This window comes from Neoarius graeffei, chromosome 6 (assembly GCF_027579695.1).
Source record: "Neoarius graeffei isolate fNeoGra1 chromosome 6, fNeoGra1.pri, whole genome shotgun sequence".
Classification (NCBI taxonomy): Eukaryota; Metazoa; Chordata; class Actinopteri; order Siluriformes; family Ariidae; genus Neoarius; species Neoarius graeffei.
The window spans coordinates 18,631,109-18,648,853 of NC_083574.1; the positions used below are offsets into that span (position 1 = coordinate 18,631,109).

At 44.9% G+C, this 17,745-nt stretch overlaps 1 protein-coding gene across 1 annotated transcript in view; it reads left to right on the forward strand.

Annotated features, from left to right (window-relative positions):
- Positions 1-17,745, forward strand: part of capn12 (calpain 12) — an 84,390-nt gene that overhangs the window by 16,142 nt on the left and 50,503 nt on the right. The window contains exons 4-8 of the mRNA XM_060923379.1: positions 2,423-2,556; positions 3,420-3,591; positions 13,155-13,238; positions 13,313-13,398; positions 13,555-13,632. Of these exons, the coding sequence (XP_060779362.1) occupies positions 2,423-2,556; positions 3,420-3,591; positions 13,155-13,238; positions 13,313-13,398; positions 13,555-13,632 (554 nt within the window). The remainder of the gene's footprint in view (positions 1-2,422; positions 2,557-3,419; positions 3,592-13,154; positions 13,239-13,312; positions 13,399-13,554; positions 13,633-17,745) is intronic.

A 17,745-nucleotide genomic window follows, 5' to 3' on the forward strand; every position in this document is an offset into this window, starting at 1 on the left:
TGGAAAAAGTATGGCACAACTGCAAACCTACCAAGACATGGCCATCCACCTAAACTGACAAAGCGAGCAAGGAGAGCACTGGTCAGAGAAGCAGCCAAGAGGCCCATGATCACTCTGGAGGAGCTGCAGAAATCCACAGCTCAGGTGTGAGAATCTGTGCACAGGACAACTATAAGTCGTACACTCCACAAATCTGGCCTTTTTGGAAGAGTGGCAAGAAGAAAGACATTGTTGAAAGACAGGCATAAGAAGTCCTGTTTGCAGTTTGCCAGAAGCCATGTAGGGGACACAGCAAACATGTGGAAGAAGGTGCTTTGGTCAGATGAGACCAAAGTTGAACTTTTTGGCCTAAATGCAAAGCGCTATGTGTGGCGGAAAACTAACACTGCTCATCACCCTGCACACACAATCCCCACTGTGAAACATGGTGGTGGCAGCAGCATCATGCTATGGGGATGCTTTTCTTCAGCAGGGACAGGGAAGCTGGTCAGAGTTGATGGGAAGATGGATGGAGCTAAATACAGGGCAATCCTGGAAGAAAACCTGTTGGAGGCTGCAAAAGACTTGAGACTGGGAAGGAGATTCACCTTCCAGCAAGACAATGACCCTAAACATACAGCCAGAGCTACAATGGAATGGTTTAGATCAAAGAATATTCATGTGTTAGAATGGCCCAGTCAAAGTCCAGACCTAAATCCCATTGAGCATCTATGGCAAGACTTGAAAATTGCTGTTCACAGACGCTCTCCATCCAATCTGGCTGAGCTTGAGCTATTTTGCAAAGAAGAATGGGCAAAAATTTCAGTGTCTAGATGTGCAAAGCTGGTAGAGACATACCACAAAAGACTTGCAGCTGTAATTGCAGCAAAAGGTGGCTCTACAGAGTATTGACGCAGGGGGGCTGAATACTAATGCACACCACATTTTTCAGATTTTTATTTGTTTAAAATTTTGAAGACCATTTATCATTTTCGTTTCACTTCACAATTATGTGCTACTCTGTGTTGGTCTATCACATAAAATCTCAATAAAAAACTTTTAAGTTCGTGGTTGTAAGGTGGAAAAATGTGAAAAAGTTCAAAGGGTATGAATACTTTTTCAAGGCACTGTAGGTGTGAATGGTTGTCTGTGTCTATGTGTCAGCCCTGTGACGACCTGGCGACTTGTCCAGGGTGTACCTTGCCTTTCGTCCGTAGTCAGCTAGGATAGGCTCCAGGTTGTCTGCGACCCTGTAGAACAGGATAAAGCGGCTAGAGGAAATGAGATTTATATATATATATATATATATATATATATATATATATATATATATATATATATATATATATATATATATATGTGTGTGTGTAACTGTTGATGTGAGGAGCATTTGTGGAAGGAGTCTCCATTGTCAGCATTTTGTAACCATCAGAGATACGTTTCATTTACATGACATGCTGCATTTTTTTTCAAATCTCATTTACTTCAAGATAAAGAAAAAAGAACTATAGCTGTTATAATGCTAGTGATAACAGGAGCTTATTTCATGGATGTTCCACAACATTAATGTAACAATAAGAGAATAAAAAAATATGGCATGTCATTCTTCAATAAATAAAAATTGTAATCATTGTCAAATTACTATCATATGAGAGGAATAATGTATGAAAGTGCATGTTATTTTAGGACTGATGGGGTGGTATGAAATAGGCCAATCAAGAAATCAAGAAAAATATTTTCAACAAATTTCTAACAAAAATTTGAGAGTACATAGGTCCTGTTTAGTTTCACTGAAGTTACTAAATAATTTATCTTTCTAAATTATATGCTCTTAGATGGTTGACCGAATAATCCTTGCATTCCCTGTGTGATTTCCCTCTGGTTTCTCCCACCTCCCAAAAACATGCTGGTAATTGAACTGGCAAATTTCCCTCATGTGTGAATTAGCATGCAAATGTGTGTGTGTATGTGTGTGATGGATTGGCGGCCATTCCAAGCTGTACCTTGCACCCTATGTCCTTGGGATGGGCTCCAGATCCACTGTGATTCTGATCAGCTGATCCAAGCAATTTCAAGAGAAAAGCAGTTAAGCCGATATATTTATAAAAAGATTTAGCCAGTGCTCGTATGAATAGGAAGATAAATGTAGTATGTTGTAGCCTAATTGCCTGATTATAGTGTTCAAGATCTCATCCAGTTCTAATTAGATTTGACTGGATTTCAGTGCAATTAAATATAGTCACATATTTTGTAATGCACTCTAGTTCCTTACGATCAGTATTTAATGAGTCGATTGCTCTCTTAACCACAAAAGCTAAAACAGAGGGTGTTCAAAAACAGTGTATCGTCACAGGTCTAATTAGCCATTGTCTGATACTAGAAGTAGAATTAGTCCTGCTATTAACCCAATTATCTGAACTCTCTCTCTCTCTCTCTCTTTCAGTTCTGGCAGTATGGTGAGTGGGTGGAGGTGGTGGTGGATGACAGGTTGCCTGTGCGAGGAGGCCGTCTGCTCTTCAGCTACTCACGCACTAAAAACGAGTTCTGGAGCGCCCTAGTGGAGAAGGCTTACGCCAAGTCAGTGGCAACATATGTGTGTATGACTGTGTGCGAGCGTGTGGGATAGAAGAGCAGCAGTGACACAGCTTCCTGCTGCTCTTAGGCCACTTTTACAGTCTAATTGCGTGTAAACAAATGACTGTTGACATCCTACTCAGTATCCATGTGTCAGAGTTCTTGATGAAGAGCAGACGGAATCAAAATGTGTTCAGAATCAATTTAATACATGGTTTATGTAGTGTATGTACATTGCAGTGCGTAAAGTGAGTAAAATACATTGAAATAATATATAGGAAACAAATATCAGCATGGCGGCACGGTGGTGTAGTGGTTAGCGCTGTCGCCTCACAGCAAGAAGGTCCTGGGTTCGAGCCCCGGGGCCGGCGAGGGCCTTTCTGTGTGGAGTTTGCATGTTCTCCCCGTGTCCGCGTGGGTTTCCTCTGGGTGCTCCGGTTTCCCCCACAGTCCAAAGACATGCAGGTTAGGTTAACTGGTGACTCTAAATTGACCGTAGGTGTGAATGTGAGTGTGAATGGTTGTCTGTGTCTATGTGTCAGCCCTGTGATGACCTGGCGACTTGTCCAGGGTGTACCCCGCCTTTCGCCCGTAGTCAGCTGGGATAGGCTCCAGCTTGCCTGCGACCCTGTAGAAGGATAAAGCGGCTAGAGATAATGAATGAATGAATGAATGAATATCAGCATAAGGACAGAAAGACTGATGGTTTGGACCTTGCGCCAAGTTCAAACAAAGAAAAGTACTTTTTTGAACTGCATTTTTTAATTTAAAAATGGCAAAAAGTTAGAGTTAGATTTATGGGTGGTAAAGCATTAACTAGCTTGGAATGTCCTCACAAGGACAGTAAGAGAAATGTTTGTGTGTAGGTTAATTGGTTCCTACAACAGTCTAAAGGGAGGCAATATTTCTGAGGGAATGGAGGACTTCACGGGTGGCATTGCCTACACTCGTCCTGTTTCCTTCCGCACTCCTCCCGTCCTGTGGAGGACTCTCACTTCAGCGCTGTCCCGAGGAACCCTACTCAGCTGCTTCATACAGGTGTGCATACACACACGCACACACACACACACACACATATATATATATATATATATATATATATATAAACACACACAATAGGTTCCCTTTTGAGTCTAGTTTCTCTCAAGATTTCTTCCTCATGTCATCTCAGGGAGTTTTTCCATGCTAATCTTGTCGGACTTGCTTCATTATCTATCCATCCATTATCTGTAGCTGCTTGTCCTGTACAGGGTCGCAGGCAAGCTGGAGGCTATCCCAGCTGACTATAGGTGAGAGGCGGGGTACACCCTGGACAAGTTGCCAGGTTATCGCAGGGCTGACACAGGAAAAAACAACCATTCACTCTCACAGTCACACCTACAGTCAATTTAGAGTCACCATTTAGCCTAACCTGCATGTCTTTGGACTGTGGGGGAAACCAGAGCACCCGGAGGAAGCCCACACAGACACAGGGAGAATATGCAAACTCCACACAGAAAGGCCCTTGCCGGCAACTGGGCTTGAACCCAGGACCTTCTTGCTGTGAGGCGACTACACCACTGTGCTGCCCTACTTCATTATCATTAGGGATAAATCTACATCCAGATTTCTGTACATCTACTGGGTCTATTGTTAAAAGCTCTGTCCTAAAGAAATTGAAGAGAATATTTGATGTTCTGAAGTTTCCTTCCTCTACCCTTGTGTGTGTGATAAGGCTAATGTAATTTAGCTAACAAATAATTGAAGACTTATAGGTTAGCATTGTGTAAACTGCATGCCTAAATCATCACACATTTAATTGTTTAGTATCTCAAACACACTTACTTATGTACAGTGGTGCTTGAAAGTTTGTGAACCCTTTAGAATTTTCTATATTTCTGCATAAATATGACCTAAAACACCATCAGATTTTCACACAAGTCCTAAAAGCAGATAAAGAGAACCCAGTTAAACAAATGAGACAAAAATATTATACTTGGTCATTTATTTATTGAGGAAAATGATCTAATATTACATATCTGTGAGTGGCAAAAGTATGTGAACCTTTGCTTTCAGTATCTGGTGTGACCCCCTTGTGCAGCAATAACTGCAACTAAACGTTTCCGATAACTGTTGATAAGTCCTGCACACTGGCTTGGAGGAATTTTAGCCCATTCCTCCATACAGAACAGCTTCAACTCTGGGATGTTGGTGGGTTTCCTCACATGAACTGCTCGCTTCAGGTCCTTCCACAACATTTCAGTTGGATTAAGGTCAGGACTTTGACTTGGCCATTCCAAAACATTAACTTTATTCTTCTTTAACCATTCTTTGGTAGAATGACTTGTGTGCTTAGGGTCGTTGTCTTGCTGCATGACCCACCTTCTCTTGAGATTCAGTTCATGGACAGATGTCCTGACATTTTCCTTTAGAATTCGCTGGTATAATTCAGAATTCATTGTTCCATCAATGATGGCAAACCGTCCTGGCCCAGATGCAGCAAAACAGGCCCAAACCATGATACTACCACCACCATGTTTCACAGATGGGATAAGGTTCTTGTGCTGGAAGGAAAACACTGCATTTCTCCAAACATAACGCTTCTCATTTAAACCAAAAATTTCTATTTTGGTCTCATCCGTCCACAAAACATTTTTCCAATAGCGTTCTGGCTTGTCCACGTGATCTTTAGCAAACTGCAGACAAGCAGCAATGTTCTTTTTGGAGAGCAGTGGCTTTCTCCTTGCAACCCTACCATGCACACCATTGTCGTTCATCGTTCTCCTGATGGTGGACTCATGAACATTGACATTAGCCAATGTGAGAGAGGCCTTCAGTTGCTTAGAAGTTACCCTGGGGTCCTTTGTGACCCACTGACTATTACACGCCTTGCTCTTGGAGTGATCTTTGTTGGTCGACCACTCCTGGGGAGGGTAACAATGGTCTTGAATTTCCTCCATTTGTACACAATCTGTCTGACTGTGGATTGGTGGAGTCCAAACTCTTTAGAGATGGGTTTGTAACCTTTTCCAGCCTGATGAGCATCAACAACGCTTTTTCTGAGGTCCTCAGAAATCTCCTTTGTTTGTGCCATGATTCACTTCGACAAACATGTGTTGTGAAGATCAGACTTTGATAGATCCCTGTTCTGTAAATAAAACAGGGTGCCCACTCACACCTGGTTGTCATCCCATTGATTGAAAACACCTGACTCGAATTTCACCTTCAAATTAACTGCTAATCCTAGAGGGTCACATACTTTTGCCACTCACAGATATGTAATATTGGATCATTTTCCTCAATAAATAAATTACCAAGTATAATATTTTTGTCTCATTTGTTTAACTGGGTTCTCTTTATCTACTTTTAGGACTTGTGTGAAAATCTGATGATGTTTTAGGTCATATTTATGCAGAAACAGAGAAAATTCTAAAGGGTTCACAAACTTTCAAGCACCACTGTAGTTTTGAAACCTGTATGACACTGTTATGAATAAAAATTTGACCAAAATGACTTCATAAGGCTAAACACAGTAGCATCTTAGCCATCCAAACTGGAATAACTCTCTTCCTCAGCATATAGTCTGGTAATCATTCTTATATTTCCTGTTTATGTATTTAAAAAAAAAGCATTACTGAGTGAAATAATGTCTTTGAGATGAGTGTGTTATGATTTACACATTCAGTTTGCCTATCTAGCTACGTTCTAACAGTTAGCTACATCAGCCTCGTAGCTTCAGTACAAAACTAAAGCAGAAAATTTCAGACACCAGACATGTTGTGCTGATCAAATATGAGGGGAAAATTGTATAAATCTTGTTTATCACAATCTGTGTAGTATGTTTGTGGCAGTTCGTATGAGTGGGAGGAGCACAGAAAGACGGCAGGCCAGAATTAAGTTCAAAAACTCTTTTTATTTTCAGCTTTTCAGCTTGAACACTCTCCCAGCTACACACACACGCACACACACACACAAGTCTTCTGGTTGGGGAGAGAGCTCTCCCTCTGCTCTCGCTCTCCCTTTAAATAGGGCGCGGTCACTGGGGAAGACACACAAACACACGTTAATAGACCTCAGGTGCAGTGATTCTGCCACTTACCTTCCCTGACTCCGCCCTCTGGTCACAGACCGACGCTTGACCACGCCCCCGCTGCCACATACCCCCACCGCCTGACTCAGGCCGGGAGGCCATCCGGCCTGCAGCCGACTCCTCCCCCCCCTTGACAGGAGAGGAAGTCCGCCACGACCATCTGCGCCCCCAGCCTGTGGATCACCTTGAAGTTAAAGGGTTGGAGTGCCAGATACCAACGGGTGATCCGCGCGTTGGCATCCTTCATGCGGTGGAGCCATTGGAGGGGCATGTGGTCCGAACAGAGGGTGAAAGGGCGTCCCTGTAGGTAGTAGCGGAGGGCGAGGACCGCCCACTTGATCGCGAGGCACTCTTTTTCGATGGTGCTGTAGTGCCCCTCGCATACCGAAAGCTTCCTGCTGATGTACAGCACTGGACGGTCCTCCCCTCCACCTCCTGGGACAAAACAGCCCCCAGCCCCATGTCCGATGCATCTGTCTGTAACATAAAGGGGAGAGAAAAGTCAGGGGAGTGTAACAGTGGCCCCCCACACAGTGCAGCCTTCACCTCAGAGAAAGCCCGCTGGCATTGCTCCATCCACTGGACCGGATCTGGTGCCCCCTTTTTAGTGAGATCAGTCAGCGGGGTGGTGACATCCAAATAATTAGGTATAAACCTACGATAGTAGCCAGCCAGCCCCAGGAACTGTCTCACCCCCTTTTTGGTCTTGGGCCTCGGGCAGGCCGCAATTGCTGCTGTCTTGTTAATTTGGGGACGCACCTGCCCGTTGCCCAAGTGGAAGCCCAGATACCGTACTTCCACCCGCCCAATCACACACTTCTTCGGGTTGGCTGTGAGACCTGCTCGCCTCAGCGACCTAAGGACGGCCCTCAGGTGTTGCAGGTGCCACGGCCAGTCATTACTATAGATAATGATACCATCGAGGTACGCGGCCGCATAGGTGGCGTGGGGGCGGAGGACCCTATCCATCAGCCGCTGGAATGTAGCAGGCGCCCCAAACAGCCCAAAAGGAAGTGTGACAAACTGGTGTAAGCCAAACGGTGTGGAAAAAGCTGTTTTTTCTTGGGATAATGGAGTCAAGGGGTTCTGCCAATAACCCTTTGTCAAATTCAGTGTCGAGTAAAAGTGAGCCGTGCCTAGTCGATCGAGCAACTCATCAATACGAGACATTGGGTACGCGTCGAATTTAGACACCGCGTTGACTTTTCTATAGTCTACACAGAACCGGACCGACCCGTCGGCCTTGGGTACCAAGACCACCAGGCTGCTCCAGTCACTGTGGGACTCCTCGACGATGCCCATTTTGAGCATGGCCTCGAGTTCTTCCCGAACCACTTTTTTCTTGTGTTCGGGTAGCCTGTAAGGGCGGCTGTGCACTACCACCCCTGGGGGCGTCTCAATGTGGTGCTCTATGAGGTCGGTGCGGCCGGGCAGGGGCGAAAACACGTCCAAAAACTCGGTCTGCAACTGGGCAACCTCCGAGAGTTGGGTTGGGGAGAGGTGGTCTCCACAGGGGACCGGAGAGGTACGCGATGCCAGTGCTCCCTTTTGAACCTCTGGCCCCAGCTCTGCCTTCTCCGGAACCACTGACACCAGTGCCACGGGGACCTCCTCGTTCCAGAGTTTGAGCAGATTGAGGTGGTAAATCTGTAGCGCCCCACCCCTGTCCGTTCGCCTCACCTTGTAGTCGATATCCCCGACGTCCCCGACTCGCCATGTGACCTCAAAGGGTCCTTGCCACTTGGTGATCAATTTGGAGCTCGATGTGGGCAACAGTACGAGTACTTTATCTCCCGGTGCGAACTCCCTAAGGCACGTACCCCTGTCGTACAGGCGAGTTTGCCGTTCTTGGGCCTGCCGCAATTTCTCCTGGGTTAGGTGTGTGAGTGTGTGGAGTTTTGCGCACAGGTCAATAATGTATTGAATTTCATTTTTACTTGGTGAAGGTCCCTCCTCCCAGTTTTCTCGCAGCACATCTAGAATGCCGCGCGGCTTACGCCCATATAACAATTCGAACGGGGAGAACCCCGTGGAGGCTTGGGGGACCTCTCGCACTGCAAATAACAAGGGTTCGAGCCATTTATCCCAATTACGTGCGTCCTCGCTTACGAATTTTTAAATTATATTTTTGAGGGTGCGATTGAACCGTTCAACTAAACCGTCCGTTTGTGGGTGATAAACGCTGCTGCGGATTGGCTTAATTCCTAATAACCCATACAGTTCGTTCAGTGTATGTGACATAAATGAGGTGCCTTGGTCAGTCAGAATCTCTTTCAGGATTCCAACTCGGGGAATGACGCAGAAGAGCCCTTCCGCAATACTGCATGCTGAGATATTGCGAAGAGGCACTGCTTCCGGGTATCGCGTTGCATAGTCCACCAGAACTAAAATAAAGCGGTACCCTCGTGTTGACCGATCTAATGGCCCGATGAGATCCATCCCAATTCTTTCGAACGGGGTCTCGATTAATGGGAGAGGGCGCAAAGGCGCTTTTGGAATAGCCACTGGATTTACTAACTGGCATTTGCGGCACGCTGTACACCACCTACGGACATCGCCGCGAATCCCTGGCCAATAGAACCGGGCCATTATTTGGGCTAGTGTCTTATCCTGCCCTAAGTGTTCAGCCATGGGATTAAAGTGAGCCGCCTGGAATACCAATTCCCGGCGGCTCTTTGGAATCAAAAGCTGCGTGACTTGCTCTTTAGTCTGAGTGTCCTGCGTCACTCGGTATAATCTATCCTTCATAATAGATAGGGGAAGGACGGGGTGGCATTTGGCTGGAGCGTTTGACCATCGATTACTCTCACTTGGTCAAACGCATGCCGCAGAGTCTCGTCTCGCGACTGCTCTAATGGGAAATCCACGAGGGATTCCCTGAGAGAGGGAGGAGGAGCCTGCTGCTTCTCACTCTGATGCGGAGATGATGTAGACAGCTCTGTGACAGCTGCTCCCGCCAATAAGACACCGGGACCTCCCCCTGCTGAACTACGGCAGGACCCACTCTTCACTAAATGGCTCATTAACTCCCTGAATCCCGGCCAATCAGTCCCCAAAATTATCGAGTGGGTGAGGCGAGGATTAACCGCCGCCTTTACTCTAAATTTTTCCCCTTGGAAAAGAATGTGGACCGACACTAAAGGGTAGCTGTGAACATCCCCATGCACACACAACACCTTCACCCCCTGTGCTCCCCCCAATGCCTCATCTTGCACCAGGCTTTGGTGAATTGAGGTCTGATTACAGCCAGAGTCCACCAACGCCTGATATGTATCCCCTTGGATACTCACCGGTATGCGATACGCTCCGGCCCGATCGAGGGCGGCTCCTGGCGCGTCAGGGATCCAAACCACCGTGCCCACTTCCATTGCCGAGCACTGCTGTTGGAGGTGGCCTGGCTCCCCGCAGCGCCAGCAAACCGGCCCGGGCTTCCTCTCTGCACCAGTGATCTGGGGCTCACTCACCTGAGGGGGGGAAGAGACAGACACAGAAGGGAAAAACGGGAGGGCACCACGGGTGCGACGGGCCAGCTGGGGTGGGGCCGGCCCCCGTCTCCACGGTGGGGGAACGGGGCGAGGACAAGACACAGGAGGAGAGGGGGAGAGAGAGAGAGAGAGAGGAGAGGGAAGAGGATGTCCGCTGTCCTGCCGTCGGAACAGCCGCCAAATGGTCCTCTGCCAGCTCGATGGCCTGATCCAGCGACGCCGGGCGGTGGCACTGGACCCACTCCGCGGTCCCCTCTGGTAGGCGGGTGATGAACTGCTCCAGTACCACCTGATAGATGATTCCCTCGGCGTCACGGTTGTCGGCCCTCAACCACCGCCAGCAGGTGTCCCGGAGCTGCTGGCCAAACACGAACGGTCAGCCGACTTCCTCCAGGCGCAGAGCACGGAAGCATTGTCGCTGCTGTTCGGGGGTGCGCCCCACCCGCTGGAGGATGGCCCGGTGGAGGTCCGCATAGACCAGCTGGCCGTCGGTGGGGAGCTGTAGCGCAGCCGTTAACAGGGGGAGGAGGCGCGCCGCGCACTGTTCCACCGGCCAGCCCGAGGCCTCTGCTGCCTGTTTGAAGAGCATGAGGAAGGCCTCGGGGTCGTCATGCGGGCCCATCTTAGTTAGGGTCAGGGGAGAAGGGCCCGCGGCGGTGGAGGTGGTGGACCCCGCCGACGCGAGGAGGTGCCAGAACGCCTGTCGATCTTCTTGCTGCACCAACACCAGGGCCTCGAACCGGTGCTCTTGCTCCTTCCGGAGGGCGACTAGCGCCTGGTGCTGGCTCTGCTGGGCTGTGGCGAGGGCGTGGACCAGGTCTGCGAAGGGAGAGGACTCCATGGGGCTGTTCTTTTCCTGTGCTCTTGTCCCAGGTTTCGGCACCACTGTGGCAGTTCGTATGAGTGGGAGGAGCACAGAAAGACGGCAGGCCAGAATTAAGTTCAAAAACTCTTTTTATTTTCAGCTTTTCAGCTTGAACACTCTCCCAGCCACACACACACACCCACGCGCACACACAAGTCTTCTGGTTGGGGAGAGAGCTCTCCCTCTGCTCTCGCTCTCCCTTTAAATAGGGTGCGGTCACTGGGGAAGACACAAAAAACACACATTAATAGACCTCAGGTGCAGTGATTCTGCCACTTACCTTCCCTGACTCCGCCCTCCGGTCACAGACCGATGCTTGACCACGCCCCCGCTGCCACAATGTTCCTTTGCTATACATGCTTCATAACCTAGCAGATGACAGATTTCTAATTAATCATGATTGATAAGAAATGTTGAAACCCAGATTGCTTTGGTTTACATTGAGTCATATGAGAGGTTTGGTGTGAATATAGGGAACATCTAACTTGTGCGAGTTATAGACTATAGCCATAATCTTTTCCTTATCAACGTTTCCTTTTGAAATTTTTTCAGAGTAGTGCTGTACTAGACTTCCAGAAGTAGAAAGAGATTTCCTCATACCCATCTGTTCTAATCAGTTGTATTTGCTTCTAACAATTGAAGAGTCAACTTGATTTTATTCGTAAAGCATCATAATCAAATATACCATTACAATGAGAGGCTCCAGCTGAAATTATGGATTCTCTTTGGTGACTGGCATAATACTATTTTGTGAGGGGCACAGCCCTGAAGAAAACAGTACTATGCCAGTCACTGAAAAGAATCCATAATTACCGGTGATTCTCAGTGCATGGTATATTTGATTTATATCCTTCATTCCAAACTAAAGGTGTTAAGATTGAATCTCGGCATAAACTCACTGGACACAGCCATGTTTGCTATTTACGTCAGAACGACCTTCAACCTGTGCATGTGAACTGTACCATGCTCTGCCTCGCTAGGCATGATCATGTCTACACACATATTGCGGAACCATAGCTGTGACTCAAGTCAGCTGTATAGCTTAAAACTCTGACATTAGTTCATGGTATATCCAGGATATACCATGAATGACTCACACCATATCCCTTTTTTTTATGTCACAAGATACATTGCTTAATCAGTGGTGGAACTATTTTATGTCACACGAGCCATCCTTGGCCAATCCCTGCACGGAAATGTTTTGATGAGGGATATAATAAAGGATCAATCCATCCTGAATGACTTTGATGCTTTAAAATTAACATGTGATGTTAAGTCGCATCCAAGATTCATTTTGTAATGAAATTTGGAGTTTGAACAGTTTTCATTGACTGGTCATGAATTTTCACTTTGGTTAACATTTTAGTAGATTACCCACAATGCAATTTGACTACCTGCTGCTACAGGTGGCACTTTAAATTAGCCCATATTTCATCTCTATCTAAAGAGAGTGATGCAGCAGCACTTTAGTCCTTAGTTCTCTCGCAAACAAATCAGCTTCCAAAGCTTCAAGCTTCAATACCACCATCATAATTGCTAACTAGCTGAGCCAAGTCTCATTATGGAAATTTGAGTCCAGTGTTTGCTATCTTCACTACTTCTACAACCCCGTTTCCAAAAAAGTTCGGACGCTATTTAAACATAAATAAAAACAGAATGCAATGATTTGCAAATCCTTTTCAACCTATATTCAATTGAATCCAATACAAAGACAAGATATTTTAATGTTCAAACTGATCAATTTTATTGTTTTTTTGTAAATGTACACTCATTCTGAATTTGAAGCCTGCAATACATTCCAAAAATGCTGGGACAGTGGCATGTTTACTCCTGTGTTACATCACCTTTTCTTTTACCAACACTCAGTAAGTGTTTGGTAACTGAGGACCCTAACTGTTGAAGTTTGGAACATGAAATTCTTTCACATTCTTGCTTGAGATACAACTTCAGTTGCTCAACAGTCTGTTGTCATATTTTGCACGTCATAATGCACCACACATTTTCAATGGGAGACAGGCAGGCCAGTTTAGCACCTGCACTCTTTTACTATATTTTACATAGCATCCCAACTTTTTTGGAAATGGGGTTTATGTTGGATTTCTCATTAACATGAGATTGAAACACTTCCTATTGTCTGAAATTCATATCATGCCAATTGAGATGCCTTCTTTTTTGAGTGAAGGCCAGAAGCGTGAACGAGATCGGCAGTGTGACTCCTGAGGGGTTAGTCAAAGGTCATGCCTATGCCATCACTGCCACAGATAAGGTAAGACATATAGCTACGTACATATGAATTTTTTTAAGATGATAATTACAACTAGTAAGTGTATGTGTGCGTAGGTGCACAGGGAAGCTGAAGTGGTGTTACTGGTGAGACTGAGAAACCCCTGGGGATTTGTGGAGTTCTGTGGACCCTGGAGTGACACGTGAGAAATAGCTCGGTTCTCGGTTCTCATTTTAGCGCTAAAATTATGTCCTCCTAATTGCTGCTGCTGCTGCTGGCTGTGTGTGTGTGTGTGTGTGTGTGTGTGTGTGTGTGTGTGTGTGTGTGTGTGTGTGTGTGTGCGTGTGTGTGTGTACAGGTGTAAAAACTGGGCTGGCATAGACAGTGCAGAGAAGACCAGAATTAAATTGCGCATTGAAGAAGATGGAGAGTTTTGGTAAATAAACATCAACAGTACACTTTTATTTTTCCCACAAAATGTTCATCATCAAATATGTACATATGGGTAACAGTGATTCAGGTTTTTCAGTTTTGTACTAAATATAAATGTTTGTTTTTGTCCAGGATATATAACAATAAGAATGTCCTGATTACTCAATATGTACCATTTTCTGACTATGAGCACTTTAAAAGACTCTCGTTAAGTTATATTTGAGCCAAATATGTCAACAAAACAAAGTACCACAGTCTTTTCAGCAGCAAAATCTATCATGATGTAGAAATAAGCTATTGATGCATATGTTTATAATTAACGGAATACTGTAAGTGCATGTTCAGGTGCACATATAGGAATTTTCTTACATGCTGTTAATCTTCCAAATACAATCAACCAGCAATATTGATAATAACTTCCTCATTGCTCAAAACTGGTGATAATAGCAGTAATGTGTAACTTTGTGTCAACACAAGGCTATAAGACTCTCTGTCCCGAGTCAACCACAGTAATTGTGTGTGTCTGTGAGCTCAGAGAGCAGATATTACTTTCCTCAAAGTGTGTTACACTGCCCGATGATGTAGCTTGAGCAGTAGTTTGAAGAATTGTTTTGGAGGAAGCACGTGTTAGCCTTCACCTTCTGTGGAAGAGCTGTCGTATGATAGGGGAGAGCTGGCTGATGAATGCATATATCCGCCAAGCTGCATATCAACATCAAAAACAAATCACCTGAACCTAGGATAATGCTAAAACTGTACACCAAATTTCATCAAAACCATTCTCTACTTTTTGAGTTACGTTGGGAACAGACAAAAAAAAATCCTGGATCCAAATACATATCTGGATTTGCATTAAAATCTAATCAATTCTAACTTGGCCCATGGATTATGTTTCCTCAAAATTTCATCAAAATCCGTTCACTACTTTTTGAGTTATGTTGTGAACAGGCAAACAAACAAATGAAAAGTCATGCAGAGCACGATACTTGTGAAAATCACAAAGAAATGGAAGTTATGGCCGATTAGGTGTATTTACAAGATTTGACCTTGGTAACCTTGACCTTTGACCTTGACCCACCAAAAACTAATGATGTCTTTGTGTGATGGTAGTGAGTTGTCCTGTGCATTTTGGTGAAGATTGGTCAAGAAATGACGACCCTAGAGAACCAACAAACAAACGGACAAACAGACAGATCAACACAAAAATCTCCGATTTTCGCAAGTAACAAATGGAGGCAAAAACATAACCTCCTCCAACAAAGTTGGGGAAGTAATTAGGGAGAAAATTGGGGGGAAAAGTAAAAGTGCTAAATATTGATAAAGTTCTTATTGGTTCACAAGGTATTGGTTACAAGTAAATCATAGTTTTATATTAATGAGCTTGTTCTAATATGCTATCGTTTCTATAGTAACAGCTCATTCACAGGGACTTTAATAAGCTTTAAAGTGGACTTTAAAGGTGTTTAACAAAATTCAGTCATTGATATGGTGAAACTTTCTATAAGGAGACATTTATGTAATATGGAAGTAGTCTCCAGTGTAAGTGCTTTGTATAATTTTAAGTTTTCTGCCACGGGAAAGGTCAGGGATGGACAGTATTGCACCTTGCAAAATTTTCTGATGAACAAGCTGTATTTTTGGCTTATTAACTGAAAGAGGGGGCGGCACAGTGGTGTAGTGGTTAGCACTGTCACCTCACAGCAGGAAGGTTCTGGGTTCAAGCCTAGTGGCTGACAGGGGCTTTTCTGTCTTTCTGTGTGGAGTTTGCATGTTCTCCCCATGTCTACATGGGTTTCCTCCAGGTGCTTCGGTTTCCCCTACCATCCAAAGACATGCAGCTTTGGTTAATTGGTGGCTTTAAATTGACCATGAATGTCATGTCAAGTTTATTTTTATAGCACTTTTGACAATAGACATTGTTACAAAGCAGCTTTAGAGAATTGTAATAAATTTAAACATGAGCTAAATTTATCCCTAATCTATCCCCAATGAGTAAGCCTGTGGCAATAGTGGCAAGGAAAAACTCCCTCAGATGACATGAGGAAGAAACCTTGAGAGGAACCAGACTCAAACGTGAACCCATCCTCATTTGGATGATAACAGATAACATAATTATAACATGAAGTCTATTTTGTTGATGTTATAAACTGTTCATTGATGGAAACTTGAGTGCAAAACTGCTGATGACAACTGCAGTCCTAAAGTTAGCAAGTCAACTGGAGTCCTCAGCCATAAAAGCATTACTGTAAGTGTCCAGAGCATCTTCCAAGTGCGACTTTCGACTGTCCATATGGGGCCATCCTCCACAGGAGCAACGTGATGAGACTCCAGCCAGACACAGGGAATCAGGATGAATCAGGCAGGTCCGAGGAGCAGAAAAGGTCAGCACCTCGATCTCAGGATTGACATGTAACTCAGAGGGACAGACAGAGTGGGGGGAGGGGAGAAAAAGAGAGAGAAAAAACAGGTTGTTGGGTATGCCCAATGTCACCTGATGAGTAAGAACAGTATACATTTTGTGCTGAGTGCAAGCAGGGACTCCGGCAAAACTAACTATGACAGCATAACTAAAAGGGGAGAGCCAGAAGGTAACACAGACATGAGGACACCCCAGGACATAAAGCAGCCAGCCACTACACCATCAACAAACTTGAGTGAGCAAGCGAGTGGGGGGCTAACAGCATCCATACCTCCCAGTTTACCAAAACACTCTATGCCTGAGTACCCTCCAGATCTACTCCTTCATCTAATAAACACTATTAACAAAAGGCTTGACTAAACAGATATGTTTTCAGCCTAGACTTAAATGCTGAGACTGTGTCTGATTCCCAAACACTACTTCGAAGGCTATTCCATAACTGTGGGGCTTTGTAAGAAAAGGCTCTGCCCCCTGATGTAGCCTTCACTATTTGAGGTACCAGCAGATAGCCTGCACCTTCTGATCTAAGTAGATGTGACGGATCATAAAGAACCAGAAGTTCACTCAGATACTGTGGCGCGAGACCATTCAGTGCTTTAAAGGTCCATCCATTGTAATGGAAATTTCTAATAAACACTTCAGAACGCTTAGCAGTCGTCTTTTCAGTTATTTATTATAGTAGATCATATAAAACAGATATATAAAATAGGAAAGGAAAGAGGAAGAAGAGAGAAGAAGAAGACATCACTTCAATGATGCCGAGAGTACGCGCACTCTGAGTTGTGTTTTAGTGGCTGTCATCTATTATACTCTAAAGGCATTCGCTCACTGCTTGTGTCTTCACGTGATTGGCTCAAGATTTTCTATGAAGCTTTGTTAAAGCGTGCACCTGGCGTGCTCTGGTATGTGCAGGCGGATGCGTAGTTATGGAGAACTCAGGCACTCTGCTTATCACCAAGACCACAGAAAGGCGATTACAGCATGTGGAAAAACATCTTTCTCAGTCCACTAAGTCACTTGAGCTCAACATACAGAAACACAGAGAATAATAATGTTCGTCCGTTAAATTTCCCTCACATTTCCCCCCTTTTTATCCTACAGGATAATAATTGCTAAAAGAAAAGAACTGTACACAGTTTCAGTGACAAGAGTTCTCAGAGAGATTCGACTTAACATGTCATTGAGTGTACAGGGATAATGCTAAGGCTGTTTTGTAAGACATAGACAGAAATAAATAGATAGAAAATAAATGCTAGCAAGCCATATACATAGATCAGGAATAATAGAACAGGAAACAATCATAATGAAAGTGTTTTAAGTCAGGACTAGTTTCATGTCAACTGTGCTGATGTCATCGAACTGTGGGTTATAGTCTTCGTGTGGGTTTGGAGGCCAGTCAGGCAAGTCGTCTGAGTCTATTTTCACCATCTAGTAACCAATATTTGTCAGCTGCCTCCGAAACACAGACATACAACATTGACAGAAAACAGGGAGCAAACATAGCATCACAATCACTAAGCCCAGGACAGGTATGGTGGATAGAATTAGAGTCTTCCATCCACTAAACCAACTGTCTTCGACTCTGTATCAGCCTGGGTTCCCTGTATTGACCACCACACGAATCCTCCCGTGAGCCCCAGCAGGATCAGGATGCTCAGGCCCATGACTAGACCTAGCTTATAATGATTTACCCCCTTC